Below are 16,330 nucleotides of genomic sequence, written 5' to 3'. Positions count from 1 at the left end.
CTTCAAAGGAACATTTTGCACCTCCTCGGGAGGGCGTCTATTGCTTTGTATGCAGAATCAGGGGCCTACATTCTCTCCCACGGCTGGCTCCGCGGCCTCTTCGGGGCAAGCCGCTCCCCCGTCGGCGGCTGAAGTCTCTCTCTTTTTCCCGGTTCTCTTTGCCTTCTTCGCTGGGTTCCGTCGGTCCGCTCTCTTTCTGTCCCGACACACCTTTCTTCTTCCCAACCATTTCCCAGGAGTGCTAAAAAAAGGAAAAAAAAAAAAAAAGAATAGCCAGACAGTTGTTAAGTGGATTCAGCCCCGTTTTACGACCTTTCTAGCCAAGGGAATCACCGCAGTCATTAAGCCGGTTAAATGGCCGTTAAGCGAACCCGGCTTCCCCATAGACTTTATCGCAAAAGGGGGGTGGGGCTCGTGGGATTTATGACACTGCGGCCGTGGTAAACAGGAGTCAGTCGCCGGGCGTTTGAATTTTGATGATGTGACCGCAGGGAAGTTGCAACGGCCGTTAAGCGTGGAAAATGGTCGCAAGCCACGTTTTGGCAGTGCCGTTGTAACTTTGAACGGTCACGGAATGAACTGGGGACTGCCCGCGTATTAAAACCAGCAATGAAGAGAGAGCCAAGGTGCTTTCAGCCACAGCTCTGCTTTTGATGGGGTTTGCACACCACGCTGGCTTGGAACCGAACATCCTCCTTGCCGGTCCAGCCAGCCAGCCAGCCTCCCCCTTCCCCTGGCCGAGCCCCACAACTACCGTGTCTGGGTTCCCCTCCAACAGCACGTTGATGGCTCTGTTGACGTCCCCATTGCAGTCGTGCAGTGCGATCACACACTCATCTTGGTTCTTGCCTGTGATGTCGATCAGCTGCAGAGGGGAAAAAAAAAAAGAAGTCATGTCTCTGGCAATAGACAAAAGAGCTTAGCGATAAAAGAGAACGTTTATAATGTTTAGGATCAACTCCCTCTCGATCCTTTTTTGAGTATCCTCAGAAGGCACAAAAGTTGCTTCCCTGAATGTCCACGGAGATCCTGGCTGTCCCAAAGGCGCTTTTCTTTGAAGACGTTTCGCTTCTCGTCCAAGAAGCTTCCTCAGCTCTGACTAGCTGAAGTTATTTCCCTGGAGCAGTGCTGTTCAGAGCTTGTTACCCGCCCACCCACCCCCAGTTCTATTTTCATCCCAAATGTCCTTCAACTGATCAGGAGCTTTTTTTAAATTTAAAAAAAAAAAACAACTACTTTTGCTTTTCGGCCAGTGCTTCACAAATTATTTTAATGAGGCAATCCTTCTCTTTTTCAAGTGGGCTTTGAAAATGTCAAAAAGGTCCTTATTTTTACTAGCCTCCTTTGCTAACATAATAATAGTGCAGCAGTTCTAAATTTACACAAGCTACCTGCACGGTTCGTTTCCCCAAGAAACAAATAAGCAATAATAATAATAATAATAAAAATTACTGGCAGGCAGAAGAGCGAGGCAAGACGACCCAGCCAAAAAATTTACCAATGTGACTCTTATGAGCTGGAATTAGGGCAAAGAACCATTTCAAAGCTGTTCCTATTCTGGGACATTTAGCCTTTGATTCGCTGGAGATCTCACAAAGCAGAATCAAACGTCAGGGCAGGCACAGATTTTGTTTGGAACTGATAAAATACTAAAAAGGGAGCCATTTTGGCTAATATTGGATGTCCCAACTCCAAGGAATAAGGCACGAATAAAAAACACGACTTAAGACACAAATAAAACAGAAAGCTTAGCTGAATTACGTACAGGTAGTCCTCGACTTACAATTGAGACCAAACTTTCCACTGCTCAGTTCTTAAGTGAGTTTTGCCCCGCTCTACGACCTTCCTGGCCACAGGTTTTAACGTGAATTACCACAGTTGTTAACTCAGTAACACAGTTGTTACACGAATCAGGCTTCCCCATTGACTTTGCTTGTCAGAACGTCGCAAAAAAGGTGGGATCACATCTCTCTCTCTCTCTCTCTCTCTCTCACACACACACACACACACACACACACACACACACACACACACAGCGGGACGCCACAACCGTCATAAATACGAGTCAATTGCCAAGCGTCTGATTTTTGACTACATGACTGTGGAGATGCTGGAGCAATCTTAAGTGAAAACTGGGTGATAAATCACTTTTTTTAGTGCGCTTTCAACTCCAAACGGTCGTTAAACAGAACGGTTGTAAGCTGAGGACCACCCGTGGAAAGAAAACGACCCAATAGGGTTGATGCTGTGACCCCGCCTCTTACTTGTTTCACTTTTTCCTCGAAGTCGGCATCGTTGTGGTCCGAGATCATCTGCGCAAGTCGGATTTGCTCCGCAGTGGCCTGGGAAGAGAAAAGGAAGAAGGCTGCCTTTTCAGGAAGGCCGTGTCCAAAAGGAAAAAGGGGGAGGGGGACAGATAAGTTAAGTCCTAACCATTCAGGTGAGGTGCTGAGAGGGGATCTGAGTTCCAGTGAAAGCCCCTTCCCAGCCCAGGATGTGGGTTCTGAAAATCTGAAAAAACTGTCCACAAGTCGCATGCTCCTATGAGGAGGCTCGCTCGGAGGAAGTCCTAGAGCAGGGGTAGGGAACCTTTAGCTCTTTTATGACTTGTGGACTTCAACTCCCAGAATTCCTGAGCCAGTTGTGTTGGCTCAGGAAATCTGGGAGTTGAAGTCCACGAGTCATAAAAGAGCCAAGGTTGCCTACCCCTGTCCTAGAGACTTATGACCATCGTGGAGAGCGGCATCTCCATCCCAAGTTGTCGCAGTCCTTAAGTCGAGTCAGATCTGATTTTACGACCATTTTTACGGTGGTAAAGTGAGTCACCACGATCATTAAGCAAATGACAGAGTTGTGGAGTGAATCACGTGGCTGTAAAGCAAATCTGGTAAGCTTCCTGCGGTGGGCAAAAACCAAATTATTCCCAGCTTAGTGGAACGAGTCCTTGGCTTCCCTGTTTGGTCTAGCGGCTAAGGCACCAGGCTAGGAAGCGAAAGGATCCCGAGTTCAAGTCCGGCCTTAGGGAGGGAAAGCTGGCTGGGTGACTTTGGGCCAATCCTTCTCTCTCAGCCCAACCCACCTCACAGGGTTGTCTTTGTGGGAGGGAGAAGAAGAGGGAGGAGGATTAGGTATGTTCACCACCTGATTTCTAAAAACAATAAAGGTGGAATGAAAATAAATACAGAATGCCGAACGGATCCCGATGAACGGGTTCGGCAAACCCTTGCAAGGAATCAAATATCAGATTTTTTACCCACCAGGCTGGAGTCTGATCGCCAAGGGAACCAGATGCTTGGGTACAACTGGCTCAGAAAGGAGGGTGTGCATGTGTGTGTGTGTGTGTGTGTGTGAAGTGTGACTCCTCCCTGGCAGCTATCCTTCCTGGCTTCCTCCACACAGGCCTCCCTCCCCAGTTCAGCTTCCTGCTCAGAACAAACAAAGGTGGAGAAGGCACCTTTGTCTCCCCAGGAAGACGTTAGGGCCAGGTGCCACCAAGTCACAACTGAAAGAGCAAGGAGAGGCCGGGTCACTGGCTGCCGCGCACACACACACAGTTTCCAGGGAGACCGCTAGCTCCGCCCTCACCTGTGGCCTCTGCTTGTGCTGTGCCTGGCTCTGTGTCTGTGTCTGCTCCCAGCTTCCCCGCGCTCGGTTGGTGCCCACCGATGTCATCATTTACAGTATATACAAATAACAGTATTTACAAGGCAGAAATCTGCAAATAGAAAAGAGAGAAGGAGTTGTTAAAATTGAGAGCTGTTTTGGCCAGCAATTTCGCATGATCGACCCAGCTGCTGACAGGTAACCCTCGACTTAACAAACCGCAGCTGAGCCCCAAATTTCCACCGCCAAGCACGACTGCCAAGTGTCCACATTTCGAGCGTATGACTGCGGGGATGCTGCCACGGTCATAAGTGTGAAAAGCGGTCATAAGTAACTTTTTCCATTGCTGCTATAACTTCAAACAGCTGCTAAATAATACTTGCAAGTCAGGGAGTACCGGCATTTCCCTTTGAGTTTCCGCTTACATCGAGCACTTGCTTCAGAACAACTGCCAGGGTGTTAAGAGAATCAAGAGTTTTTCCTCCCATCCTCTAGAGCAGGGGTCTTCAAACCTGGCCCTTTTATGACTTGTGGACTTCAACTCCCAGAATTCCTCAGCCAGCTGGCTGAGGAATTCTGGGAATTGAAGTCCACAAGTCATAAAAGGGCCAGGTTTGAAGACCCCTGCTCTAGATTGTGTAGCCTTCACTCAACCCCACAAACACATCCTGCTTGCTAGCTACGATTTCAAAAAAGATTTGAGGAGGATCCGTTTTTTTTTCTCCCCTCCCTTCTGGCTTCGCCCCAGCTCTGAATAAGAAGAGTTCAATTCCTAGCCGTTCAACTCCAGTTGTCCAAAAACCAATACAACCTTTTCTTAAGACAAGTTTCCATGACTAATGGAAAGTTGGAGGTGTGTTGCAACACGCCACCCCCCCCTCAAAAAAAAAAATAAGATGAATCACTTTCTTTTAGAAAAGAAAGTTCTCCCCTGTAGCTGAATTTAAATTTCTCCTCTTTAGCAATGAGCAATCTGTTTTGGAGCAAGGCTTCCCTTCCATTAGGATTTCCTGGTCCTGCAATGAAATCCCGTCTGGCTTCCGAGAACTGAAGGAGACTTTATAAAATCACACTCAGGAAAGGGCTGAGGACTTTAAAAGATAGCTGAAAAGTAAATTACGAATTCCGAGTCAGAATGAGGAAGTCTGCAGACTTATTCAAAACTTCCTAGCCTTGCAGATGCAATTAACCAAGCACGCAGCTGCCTAATAAAACGGATATTCTTAAATGCAGACTGCCGGTGTAGAACAGCCACTCCAAGGAAATCAGAAACGAAACAAAACCCCTTCAGGGTTTTATTAGGAGCAGGGCAATTCTCCCCGGAGTTAAGCGACCGAGTTTTAAATCTCCTTTCCCCGAGAACGGATCCTTCCCTCTGAGAAATCACTCCACACGTAAGCCACTTACAGCAAAATGATTTAACCCAACTTGGTTTCCAGGAATCCAGTCTGCTCTTTTGAAGAACCTCCCCCACCCCCCGCCCCCCCCCCCCGCTTGCTGAAGCTAACCAAAAGTCCCAGGCAGCAAACAGCTCGACAAGGAAACCATTTTCAATCCACAGGACCAGGCCTGTTGCTAACAAATTTTAGCCTGGGCAGCAAACACACACATCCTCCACACAGGTGGGAGAAGGAAAGTGATGCAACAGGGTTTGTGTTTTGTCTCCTGCTCAGAAATTGAGCCCTCATCTCTAGAGACCGGAGGAAAAGAAAAGCCATGTCCTGTTAAGCTAAAGGTACAGTGTTAGGGAACCAAGAGACATGAAATGTATGCTTGGAAGGAAAATCTTGCCCCCCCCCCCCGCATTCTTATAACTATCACTATAACTATCAATTTACAGCAAGGATTTCCAAAATGGCAGCTTCTGAGTTCTTGTGAGAGGCCCAGCACAGCGTATACACAACAGAAGCACAAAAGGACCCGAAAGGTGTTAAGGCAGAGGCACAAAACTAGGAAGAACTAAACGACGTCTTCTCAGGCTACGATAACAGAGCAGTCTATCTTCCTCCGGATATTGCCAAAAGGAGCCATTTTTGGTTACAGCTAGCCAAAGGGCTATTGGATGTTCCTGGATGCTAGATAATTGGGGTTTGTTTTTTCTTCCCCCTTTTTCACCCTTTCTCACAAGAGAAGCAGGCCGAATAGGGTGAGGGGTGGCTGCAACGGATGTACACATCTCCCTGGCTTACTCAGCAGCCTCCACTTAAAAAGGTAGAGACAGCAGGTGATGGAAGAGACCCCAGAGAGAGGCTGATAGCAGAGCCAATACAGTTGGGGAGGCAAGGAACATCACCCTGACTTAGCATTCGGGGCAATTTACGCCGTGGGATTTGTCCACGTCTCACAACTTCATCCCGAAAGACGAGGGGGCCACTTCTCCGGAGCTGGTGACGCCTCCCCATTTGGACCCTGCCCTGGCAAGCCGCCCTTGCCAGCTTCAGCGAAGTAAAAAAGATGCCTGGTCAAACAGCTGGAAGGAAATGATTAGGAGATGGGAAAAGACAGGTGTGTGTTTTTTTTAACCCCCAGATTTCAAAGCTCACTTTTAAGTCATTTTAAAAAAAAAGAACAAGAAGACAGGGAAGATTCAATGTTCTGGAGAGAGAGCTGTTAAATTTGTAATTTAATTCTCAAGGGCTAGGAAAACAAGTTTCCGGCAGGAGATTTTTGGCCAGAGCGTGACAAACGTTGCTTCTTTACGAGACTGAAAATGCACAATTAGAGCAGGAGAAAGCAAACCCCTTTATTAAGATGGCTTAGTTTGCAGAAATCCAGGGAGCACCAGTTTGCCCATCCCACGATCTACTCTGATATTATTCACTAAATGGGCCAAGGCATTAAAGAAGCTTCCTGTTCTCTACCTTCTGTTCCTGAAGCCATCACACCGAAGGTTGATAAGACTATTGCTTATCATCCATCCCCTTATAAAGCTATGGACCAAACCCATCAAATGGCAATACATTCACCACCAGATAGCAGATGTTTTAAGACCGGGAATAAAGATGGAGGCGGTAAAAAAAAAATTGTGGCAAAGACCAGGAATTTGGGAGAGAAGATAGTTGATATGTTGTTAAGCGAAATGTAACGCAAGGGCCTCCTTTGAAGAACGGCAGTTCTCAACCTTGCTGTCAGGGGAACCAGGCCAAAAGGCTGTCAAAGTCAGGGTTAAGTAACTAAACTACACAGAAATGAAACGTTTACTAGCCTTTCCCAATCTAATTTCTGGAACAGTTGACTGCGTGTTTAAATGTACAACCCAATAAGCCATGATAGTATTACTCTTTCCGTGTTACGCCTGAGAGAGAACAATTCTTGGGTAGTACCTTCCACCCAGGTAGAGCAAGCTTCTAAACAATCCTAGACCGTTAAAAGTCTATCCAGAGATCATTCACTCCTTGCTGGTTTCTGAACTGAGATCTTGCTGCTGGGCAAATTGCAAAGCACCACCTTCAAACAGGAACCTTCTCCGTTAGTAATTTCGGAAGAAAAACCACTGCGTGTTGGGTTTACAAAAAGAGGCTGGATTAACAGGGCCCCTTCTTTAAAAAAAAAAAGTCATAAGAAGCAATTGTTCCATTGGGAAAAACGACAGTCTTGATGAGTAGATAGCTGCCAAGCACTTTCTTCAACCTAAGATTGTAGTTCCCTGCACGTCCATCTGGAAATGAGGCTGACTTACCTGAGAACTCAGAAAGCCGCCCAAGTCAAAAACTAAAACACAAAACGCAGGTTACTTAAAAGTATGCAAGGATTCGCGATTACATTTCGCATGGAGAAAGACTGCTGCTTGCTAGGTTCTCTGTACCACAAAAAATCCTCAAACACACACACACACACACCCAAATTCTTTTCATTTCTTTGGGGGGGCAGAAGGAAGCACCATAGTTTGGGAAGACAATAAAAGGCCTAGCTCACCATGATCGAGAAGATTGGAGCACCAGTCCTGAGAAAATTATTATGGTATGATTTTGCTTGAAAGAATGTCCTTGAGAAAAGAACGTATGCCAGGAAAAGAATCCAGAATGTCAACACTGGTTTTAGGCCTTTTAAAAAAAAGGGAAGAAAAAGAGTTTGTGGGATGAGTAGAAAGAGAGCAGGAGGAGCAGCGAACATTTTAGAAGGATGGAAAGATATATCTCAAGGTTGACTCAGCCTTCCATCCTTCCCAGGTAAAATGAGGACCCAGATTGTTGGGGGCAATTAAGCTGACTTTGTAATAATGCCGCTTGGGGGTGTGTGTGAGAAAGCCCTAATAAGCAGGCATATACATAGAATGAAGGCTACTGCTAAGCTTGTAAGCCATCCTGAGTCTTTGGAGAAGGGCGGGATATAAATGGAATTAAAATTAAAAGAATAAAAATAAATAAATATCTACTGTGGCTTTTTGTCCATCCACCGAGAAATTGTGCTGACTTGCAGCCATTGTGAACTTCCACAATTGTGGTCTTCCTGGCTGGGAAGTGACCCAAACTGTGCATTTGGAGAAGCCATTTAAGAATGTCACAAATAGGAAGACTTAAGAGAAGGAAAACAGAAGGCCTTTTTCTTACAGATACGAAGTTCCAGGTGAAGCCATCCACGGTGATACAGAACAAAAAAAAATGGTTTTGTTCGTTTAAGGGAAATTGCAAGGGGAAGAGATCCAGGATACTTGCAGAATGAAAAAGAAAAAGAGCAAGGCCTCGGGAGTTACAGCGAGCTGGGAAGCGTCTGGGAAAGCGATGCCTTGCAGAATCCTAAGGAGAATGGCAATTGCTAGCTTGGTAAGAAGAGAAATTAAAGGATCTGAAACTTCATCCTTCAAATGGTGCCACATCAATTTTTCTCTGCCAAAGGGGGCAGTTAAAAACTTCCAATGCTCCTGGGAAATCCCTCCAGCAAAATCTCCGGCCCAGCAGATCTACAGAGCATTGGGGTCTAAGAGATAACAGGCGAGCACAGGAGTGGTGGGGGGGGGGGCTTCCTTAACTCAGCAGCAGCCAGGCCTGGAGTCAAAAGTTGGATTGCTCAGCTTTTAACACCATGACAAAGGAACCCCCCCTCCTGCCTACTGAAAAGGGAGCTGGCATGCTTAGGAGAAACCACACTCCCAAGATTAAAAGAAGCCTTCGAATATATATATGTATTTTTTTTAAAAAGAGGATTAAAAAGCAAAATAAAGGGTGATGATAGGATGAGAGGGGAGGGAGCAGTGAGAGGGAAATCAAGAGCCTGATTTTATGCATGGAAGAGGGAAGGGGTCACTTTACAGGAGATTTCTGACTTTTAGAGGAGGCAAACCGAGACCCCCGTCTTATGCAAAAGATCCCCCTGCATGGAAGAGGCAGAGAGATAAGCAAGAATCACTTTAGGTTTTAGGAGATTTTTTTCCCCCCACTTTTTGAGGGGGCAAAAGCGGACCTCCATTTTATGCAAAAACAAAACAACCCCAAGTGTGGAAGGAGGAGAAAGGATCACTTTAGATTTTTTTTTAAAAGGAGATTTCTGCCACTTCGGGAGGGGGCAAGCGGGGGGGGGATTCTAATCTGATGCAAAAGATCCCCCCCATCGCGTGGAAGAATCACTTTGGATCAGATCCGGGGAGATCCCTGCCGCTTTTGGAGGAAGCCAACCGAGACACTGATCTTCCGCAAAGGATTCCTCCTCTCCCCCCCCCCGCATGCTAGAGGGAGGCAGAAGAGATCCCACGCTCGATCACAAGAGATCCCTGCCCCTTTTCCAGGAAGGGGGAGGGGAAGGTGCGACGCCTCCCCTCCAAGCCAGGAAAGGCGGTCCGAAGAGCCAAGAATCCCAGTTTATCCCAGCCCCGCTTCCGCGATGCCCCTTCCCCAAGACGGGACCGGCCGGGGGGGGGAGGGGAAAGCAGGCTTGCTCCAGGCCTGTTAGCGGCCCCCCCAGGAAGAGCCAGGCCCGGCTGGAGGGGGGCCAAGGGTCATGGGGGCTCCGGGCGGCCCCTCCACGTGCCCTGTCCGGCTCCTTTGGGCCCCGAGGGCCGAGGCGAGGCCGGCGGGCCCGGGATGAAACAATGAAGCGGCGCTTCGTCGAGGGGGAAGCGGCCTCGCCCGGGCAGGAAGGGCCGGCGCTGCTGGCGGGAGGCGGGGGGAGAGGGGAGGGGCCTGCCGGGGCTTCCCGGGCTTCGGGTGGGTGGCGAGGCCCGTCGGAAGGCCCCAGGAGCGAAGATGCATCCCGCCAAAGGTCGCGGGGAAAAAAATAAAAAACGCCTTTCTCCCCCCCCTTCCGGGGTCTTGGCCGACTTTGGCCTCGCCCGGCCCGGCTTGGGGCGCTACGCGAGTCCCCGGCTTCACCCCGGCCGACTAGGCCGCGGCGGAGGCGCTCCGGACCGGAACTCCTCGCCTCCTCACGCCCCTCTTCCTCCCCGTCAGGCCGGCCGGGAAAAGGGTCCCCGGAGGCCCCGGCTCAGCCGCCCGCCACGCCGGATACCCGCCTCCTCCTCCGCCGCCGACGCGCCGTCGCCGGTTCCCGGGATCGCCTCATAAAAGTAAAGCGGGGATTAACGGGGGAGGCGGGGGGAGGAAGAGGAGGGGGCGGGGCCGGCTCTTAAAGGGGCCGCGCGCCATTTCTCCTCAGAGTTTCTCTCTCTTTTTTTTTTTTTACCTCAGCCGCTGCCGCCGCCGCCGCCGCCGCCACACGCACACTGACAACTGAAGCCAGCGCGGGCGCGGCCCCGCCCCCTCGGCCACGTGACGCGCGGCGGCGGGGGGGGCGGGCCGCGCGCTAGAGGTGGGGCGTCAGGTGGCCGCGGCACGCCCCCTTCGCCCGCGGGGCCAGCGCTCACTGCGCCTGCGTGCGGGGGAGGGAGGGCGAGGAGAAGAAAGGGAGGTGTGTTTCCCCGTCCCTCCCTCCCTCCCTCCGTTTGTTTTCCTCGGCTCTCGCCCCGCCTCCGAGCACGTGACTCTGTTTGGATTCCCTCTCTCTCTTTGCCCTCCCCCGTCTCTCGTCTCGTCCCCCGCAACCTAACCAACCTTTCTCCTTTTCCAGCCTGGGGCCGAGAAAGAGACAGATTTCGGCTGCACACTTCCGGTTCCTGTGCGACGAGGCCTCCCACAAAGCCGGGCTGGCCACGCAAGCAAGCCAAGCATCGGCAAACGGGCAAAGTCTTCTCCCCGATGCTTGCGGGGAGTTGATTTAGTCGTTCGTCTCCGGCCTGGCTAATTTGAGACTTTGGGCGGTGGAGACGAGAGTTTCTGTTAATCGCTCGGGAGGGCTGCCCCGCACGCCTGCGCTTTCCATTGAGATCCGGACGTGTTGGCTTTCCAATATGGCCGCCCGAGAACGCCTTTCTCTTCGTGGTTCCCCCTTGCTTCCGGTCAGCTGACCTCGGCTTCCTTTCTCTTACCCCTCGCCCGCCTGGCGGGCTGGAGGGCGTGGCCAGAGGCACGTGACCGGGCGCGAGCGGCTCCGGCGGCGGCCATGTTGTGCGGCCCTGAGGGCGGCCGGGCCAAGAGCCTCGCCCGGCTATGGCGGGCTCCGCTTCCCCCGCCGCCGCCTCTTCCTCCTCCTCCTCGTCCTCGTCCTCCTCTTCTCCTCCCTCCTCCTCTACGCCGGTCCCGTCCAGCAGCTGGCTCTCCGGGGTCAACGTGGTGCTGGTGATGGCCTACGGGAGCCTGGTGAGGCCAATCCGCGCCCCTCGGCCGCCGCCTTTCGCCTTCGCCTTTCCCTCAGCGGCCGGGCTGCGACTACACTCCCCATCGCCCCCAGCATAAGGGGAGAGGGGGGCTTCTGGTCCTCCTGGTTCGGGGATGGCAAGGGGGGAAGGAAACCAGTGCCCTGACCTGGAGGGGGGGGGGAGGCGCCGTGGACGATGGGCTTTGTAGTGCGGGAGAGGGGCGAGGGTGTCTTGGGCGATGGGAGTTGGAGTCCGCAGCCAGGGTTTTTGAAAGCAAGCCGAGACCTGAGATCATCCGTTTGGATTTATTGTGGTACCTTAATATTGCGTAGATAAAATGTGTGTCGGGTGTTTATTGTGAGAATCGCCTGGCAGGGCAGATTTAATTCTGAATAAACAATTACAATAAAATCTGAATAGCATAGAATAGAGCAGGGGTCTTCAAACTTGGCCCTTTTATGACTTGTGGACTTCAACTCCCAGAATTCCTCAGCCAGCTTTGCTGGCTGAGGAATTCTGGGAGTTGAAGTCCACAAGTCATAAAAGGGCCAAGTTTGAAGACCCCTGGAATAGAGAGTAGGATAGAGCTGGAAGGGAGCATAAAGATGTAATATTAAATGTAAACAAATGAATAAAAACACTGCTTTTGTGGTCTGTGGCACAGCTGGATGTTTAGACTGGATTTGGCCTTTTCGAGTCCGTTCCTGTTATTTATTATTCATTCTTAGTCTTCGTTATTACTGTTTAGTGCCACCGAATTAATCATGAATATACTAGAGTAACATCTGTTGTTGATGTAAGTTAATGTGGTGTTACCTGTATACCTTGTCACACAATCAGCCAGATGTTTAGACTGGGTTTGGCCATTTGGAGTCCTTCCTATTACTACTACTACTACTACTATTATTATTATATTACTACTATTTCCTGGTTTTCCTTCGGGTTCAAGCTTTTGTCTGGGATTCAAAGCTAGGGCCATCCCCACCACACCCCTGCTAGGTAGGCCAGGCTGCCCCTCCTTTGCAGCTGGAGCCCCACCAACTCTTCCTTTGCCTCCTCTCCAGGTCTTCGTCCTGCTCTTCATCTTCGTCAAGAGGCAGATCATGCGATTCGCCATGAAGTCTCGCCGGGGGCCCCACGTGCCGGTGGGCCAGCACGCCCCCAAGGTAGGTGGGTGGGCAAGCCGGTGCCTTTTCCCATCCGGATGGCGGGAGATTCATGGATTCACTTTAGACACTACAGTCTCCCCGGTAATGAAGGTAGGCGTCCCATCTGATCTCAGCTTTTAAAAAAAAAAAACGAATAATAAAACCAGTGAAAAGCTTGGCCAAAAAAAAAGGTACACCTTTACAGACAATTTAAATATTATCGAAGAAGTCAAGGGAGCGAGGATCAAAAGCCACTCCAATGATGGGTGATCCTTGGTGCCATCCTAGCTGGGTGGTTTTCTTGCAGACGTTTCATGACCCAACTGGGTGGCATCATCGGGGCTAAAAGGGAGGGGGGTTGCTCTCTCTCTTGTTTGTCTCCCTATAGCAACCCCCCCTCCTCCCTTCTAGCCCCGATAATGCTACCCAGTTGGGCCATGAAACGTCTGCAAGAAAACCACCCAGCTTAAAGGGCACCCTCATCATTGGAGTTGCTTCTGATCGTCTCTTGATTTCTTAGATAATATTTAAATTGTCTGTAAAGGTACACCTTTGTTTGGACCTCAAGTCTGCCTCTGCTGCCGCCTCCTCCTCTCTGGAAAACCCGCTGCCTTCTAGCCCTGATGATGTAACCTACTTGGGTCATGAAACGTCTGCAAGAAAACCACCAAACTCAGCACCAGGGACACTCCCCCCCCCCCCCCCCCGTCATTTCAACCTTGAGCTCCGAATATTCTTGTTTGTCAACGACTCCAGGGCACGTTATAGTCTGCAAGCCCGGGAGCATCTCCGCAATTAACATTTCTGCCGGTCTTGACTGCGTTTGCGGGGGGCAGGCAGCCAAAATCCCTCAGAAATTGCTCCCCCAGTCAGGAGTAATCTTATCTTTTCTCCACTCAGGGACTGAAGGAGGAGATTGACATCCGGCTGTCCCGGGTTCAGGACATCAGATACGAGCCCCGGCTGCTGTTGTACAATGACGCTCGGCTGCTACAACTGGAGTCGCCTAGAAACCCATGTACTTGGACCCTGGAGTGGCTTGGGGGGACGAGGGCAGAAGCCCGGGAGATCCGGTCCCAACTAAGTTTCCTCTCTTTCCATTTCAGTCCCTTACGACTACGTGTATCGGATGAAAGCTTTGGATGCTGTCAGAGAAGCCGGTAAGAACAAGAGGTGTCCAGCAGGGCAACAAGGGGTCCATTTTTAATTTTTTTTTTATTTTTTTTGCATTTGGCTTCATTTTAGCTGCCAAGGGCTATATGGGGTGTAAGAAGATAATCCGAGGAGAGGGCTTCCCGTCTTGGAAACGGCCTTTGAACGGCGCTCTTGTTTCGAGAAACTTTTGTTTGTAAAGATGACTTCGTTAGACGTGGTGTCTAACGACTTCAAGAGCCAGCGTGGTGGCAGTTCAAGGCATCAGGCTAGGTACCAGGAGGAAGTGAGTTCTAGTCTTGCCCTAGGCAGGAACGCCGGCTGGGTACCTTTGCAATCAATCACTAGGAGAGGGTGAGTTCTAGTACAGCCTTAGACACGAAAGCCGGCTGGCTGACTTTGCAGACGATCACCAGGAGGCTGTGAGTTCTAGTCCCACTTTTAAGTCAGCTGGGTGACTTTGGGCCGATCACCAGGAGATGGGGAGTTCTAGTCCCACCCCTTGCAGGATTCCCCAAAGCCAGTCAGCCAGGCTCCTGCCATCGTTGCCTGAAAGAGTGAGCCCTGCCAGGCGGCTCGTGTGAACGTCTCTCTCTCTCGTGTGCTTCCCTCTGCAGAGATCCCCTACTCCGTGGAAGGCAGGTACCCCAAGTTGCTCGGCGAGAAAAGCTTCCAGGCTTACTTGCTTGATCTCCGCAACTCCAGCAGCCCTTTGAAGGGGCTTCGCAAGGCTCTGCTCGATACCCTCCTGGACGGCTATGAGAACGCCCGCTACGGGACCGGGGTGAGCGCCCGTTGCGTTCCGGGGCTGGGATGTGGCTGGGAAGGGGGGGCGGGTTTGAAGCGTCCGGTTCAGGCAGCTTTTAAAGATGGGTGGGGTTGGCTTCCCCCTCTCTTTCTGCCCCAGACCTTCGGCAGAGTGGAATTCCTCAAGTTCCAAGAGGCGCTGCAAGAGCTGGCAACAATGTAAGTTGGCAGAGGGGCTGCGGTCGAGGGAAGGGGCAGGATAACGAGAGTCGGAAGGGACCCCGGAGGTCTTCTAGTCCAACCCCCCCTCCCCGCTTGAGCAGGAGACCTTATGCCGTTCCAGGCAGGTGCAGTCTCTTCCCTTGAAAACCACCAGCGAAGGGAGGAAGCTGGGGGAAGGGAAAGGAATGGGGAAGGGAGGAAAAAAGGAAGAAAAAGATAAAAAAAAGAAAGGGTAAGGGGCTAGGGAGGGAGGGAGGAAGGAAGGAAAAAGGGAGGGAAGGGAAAAGTAAAAGGAAGGAAGCTGGGGGAAGGGAAAGGAGGGGCGTGGAAGGAGGGAAGAAAAAAGGGAAGGGAAGGGAGGGAGGGAAGAAAGAGTAAAGGGAAGGAAGGGAAAAGTAAAGAGGGAGGGAGAGAGAGCGGGAAGGAAGGGGGAAGAAAGAGCAGAATCACAATTGGAAGGGACCTTAGAGGTCTTCTAGTCCAACCCCCTGCTCAAGCGCTGACCCCTGCCCCACTGACTGCTGGGGTTTATCCCCCCAAATGAAATCTTCCCCCCCCAAGACTGAGCCGGGCCCCCTTCCCCCCCCGCCTCTCTGGGTTTCTCTTGCCTAATGCACCCCCCCTCCTCCCCCTGCAGCCTGAAGGCCCGGGGCGAGAGCAGCCAGCGGCAGCACCAGTCAGCGGCCAAAGACCTGACCCTCCTGCCAGACCTCTCCAGCCCCACCATCCAGGTCACCTACCTGCCTTCCAGCCAGAAGAGCAAGCGGGCCATGCACTTCCTGGAGCTGAAGAGTTTCAAGGACAGCTACAACACCTTGGAAAGCACCTTGTGAATCTCCCACCTGCCCGGGGGGGGGCGGCGCAGACTCCGATTTTTCCCCCTCCCCCCCCCAAAAAAAAATCTGGACCAAACCATCTTGGCTGCCTCTACCCAGGCTTGGCTGCCCCTCGTGGCCCGTCCCTTGCTGTGAAAAGATTGTGGGGTGGGCAGGGCGGAGAAGAACACACACACACACACACACACACACACACACACACACACACACACACACCTTTCCTTCCTTCCTTCCGGCCTCTGAAGCCAGGCCGCCCGGCTTTGTAAATCACCCTGTTTTCTTTCGTTGTTTTTTTAAAAACCTTGCCTCTTTATTTATTGACAAAGACTTGTCCTGCCAGCATGCCGAACAAACCAAGATGGGGCCAGAGATCAAAGTTCAGCGAGAGACTTTAAATCTCGTCCCGTTTATTCCTCCTCCGAGGCCACGCCGGGGACCTCGGCCTCGCCTTCCGTGGGGTGGCGGTACGCTGTAATGTCCACCAAGGCGGGAGAGGGTCCGCCTGGTGTGAGTGGCGTCCGGTGGGGGCCTTTCCGCGTTAAATCGGAAGCGCCCGTTCGAGAGAGAGAAGTTTTGTCCTCTTTCCACCCTTCAGGAAGCACTCGTGGCGCCGCGTGGCCCCGTGTCCTTCGGGAAACGTGTCCCCTGCTCAGGCCTTGTTCCCGAACGCTCAGGTCTCTCTCGAGTTGGGCTCTTGGAAATAAAACAGGCAGTTTGCCTGGCAAACACACACTTCCTTTGTGTTTTTTTTTTATTCAAAGCTGGTTAGGAAAGGAAACCTGGCTTGGGTGGGAAGGGGAGGGAGGAAGGAAAAAAAATAACCCAGGTTTGCCAACAATTTGCCCTCCAGGGGTTTTCCAATCCTGTAGTGATGGACAAATGTGGTTTAAAATTGTCCTGTTTTTATTCTCTCGACCTAGAAGTCTCGGCTTTTCCCAGTTAAAAAAAAATAACAATAAAAACAAATCGTTATCTCCAAACTAATCAGCTTTGCA

At 51.1% G+C, this 16,330-nt stretch overlaps 2 protein-coding genes across 8 annotated transcripts in view; one reads left to right on the top strand and one right to left on the bottom strand.

Moving 5' to 3' along the window:
- The window catches only part of UBAP2L (ubiquitin associated protein 2 like), a 31,184-nt gene extending 20,846 nt beyond the window's left edge, over window positions 1-10,338 (bottom strand). For 2 of the 4 annotated variants that reach the window (XM_083374486.1, XM_083374484.1), the window contains exons 1-5: window positions 10,219-10,338; window positions 3,586-3,715; window positions 2,265-2,342; window positions 755-865; window positions 70-241 (exon numbers count right to left, since the gene is read on the bottom strand). In XM_083374486.1, the coding sequence (XP_083230612.1) occupies window positions 70-241; window positions 755-865; window positions 2,265-2,342; window positions 3,586-3,675 (451 nt within the window). In that variant the 5' untranslated portion in view covers window positions 3,676-3,715; window positions 10,219-10,338. Of the gene's footprint in view, window positions 1-21; window positions 49-69; window positions 242-754; window positions 866-2,264; window positions 2,343-3,585; window positions 3,716-10,218 lie in introns of those variants that run through there. The other 2 variants (XM_083374485.1, XM_083374487.1) reach the window with 2 other exon arrangements.
- Window positions 10,339-10,605: 267 nt separating this feature from the next.
- Window positions 10,606-16,067, top strand: LOC310647341 (protein C1orf43 homolog). 4 transcript variants are annotated; one of them, XM_083374522.1, is made up of 7 exons: window positions 10,635-11,231; window positions 12,295-12,396; window positions 13,279-13,396; window positions 13,485-13,538; window positions 14,148-14,314; window positions 14,438-14,496; window positions 15,137-16,067. In XM_083374522.1, the coding sequence occupies exons 1-7, from the start codon at window positions 11,082-11,084 to the stop codon at window positions 15,330-15,332; spliced, it is 846 nt and encodes a 281-aa protein (XP_083230648.1). In that variant the 5' UTR covers window positions 10,635-11,081; the 3' UTR covers window positions 15,333-16,067. The 4 variants fall into 4 exon arrangements, 3 of the variants coding, with proteins under 3 accessions (XP_083230648.1, XP_083230647.1, XP_083230649.1); XM_083374521.1 differs by having other exon boundaries at window positions 10,636-11,231; window positions 12,295-12,489; XM_083374523.1 differs by lacking the exon at window positions 10,635-11,231 and adding an exon at window positions 11,479-11,543 and having other exon boundaries at window positions 12,295-12,489.
- Window positions 16,068-16,330: the final 263 nt, after the last annotated feature.

Source organism: Vipera ursinii (assembly GCF_947247035.1).
Source record: "Vipera ursinii genome assembly, chromosome: 15".
Classification (NCBI taxonomy): Eukaryota; Metazoa; Chordata; class Lepidosauria; order Squamata; family Viperidae; genus Vipera; species Vipera ursinii.
Note: the sequence above shows the minus strand (reverse complement) of the source record. Positions and strands in the feature narration are given on the sequence as shown.

Excerpts from the sequence above, each read along its gene's own strand:
- LOC310647341 (XM_083374521.1), top strand. The coding sequence starts at position 11,082 with ATGGCGGGCTCCGCTTCCCCCGCCGCCGCCTCTTCCTCCTCCTCCTCG. Across the intron at positions 13,397-13,484 it reads GGAGTCGCCTAGAAACCCAT|TCCCTTACGACTACGTGTAT; the intron begins GTACTTGGACCC and ends TTTCCATTTCAG. Across the intron at positions 14,315-14,437 it reads ACGCCCGCTACGGGACCGGG|ACCTTCGGCAGAGTGGAATT; the intron begins GTGAGCGCCCGT and ends TTTCTGCCCCAG.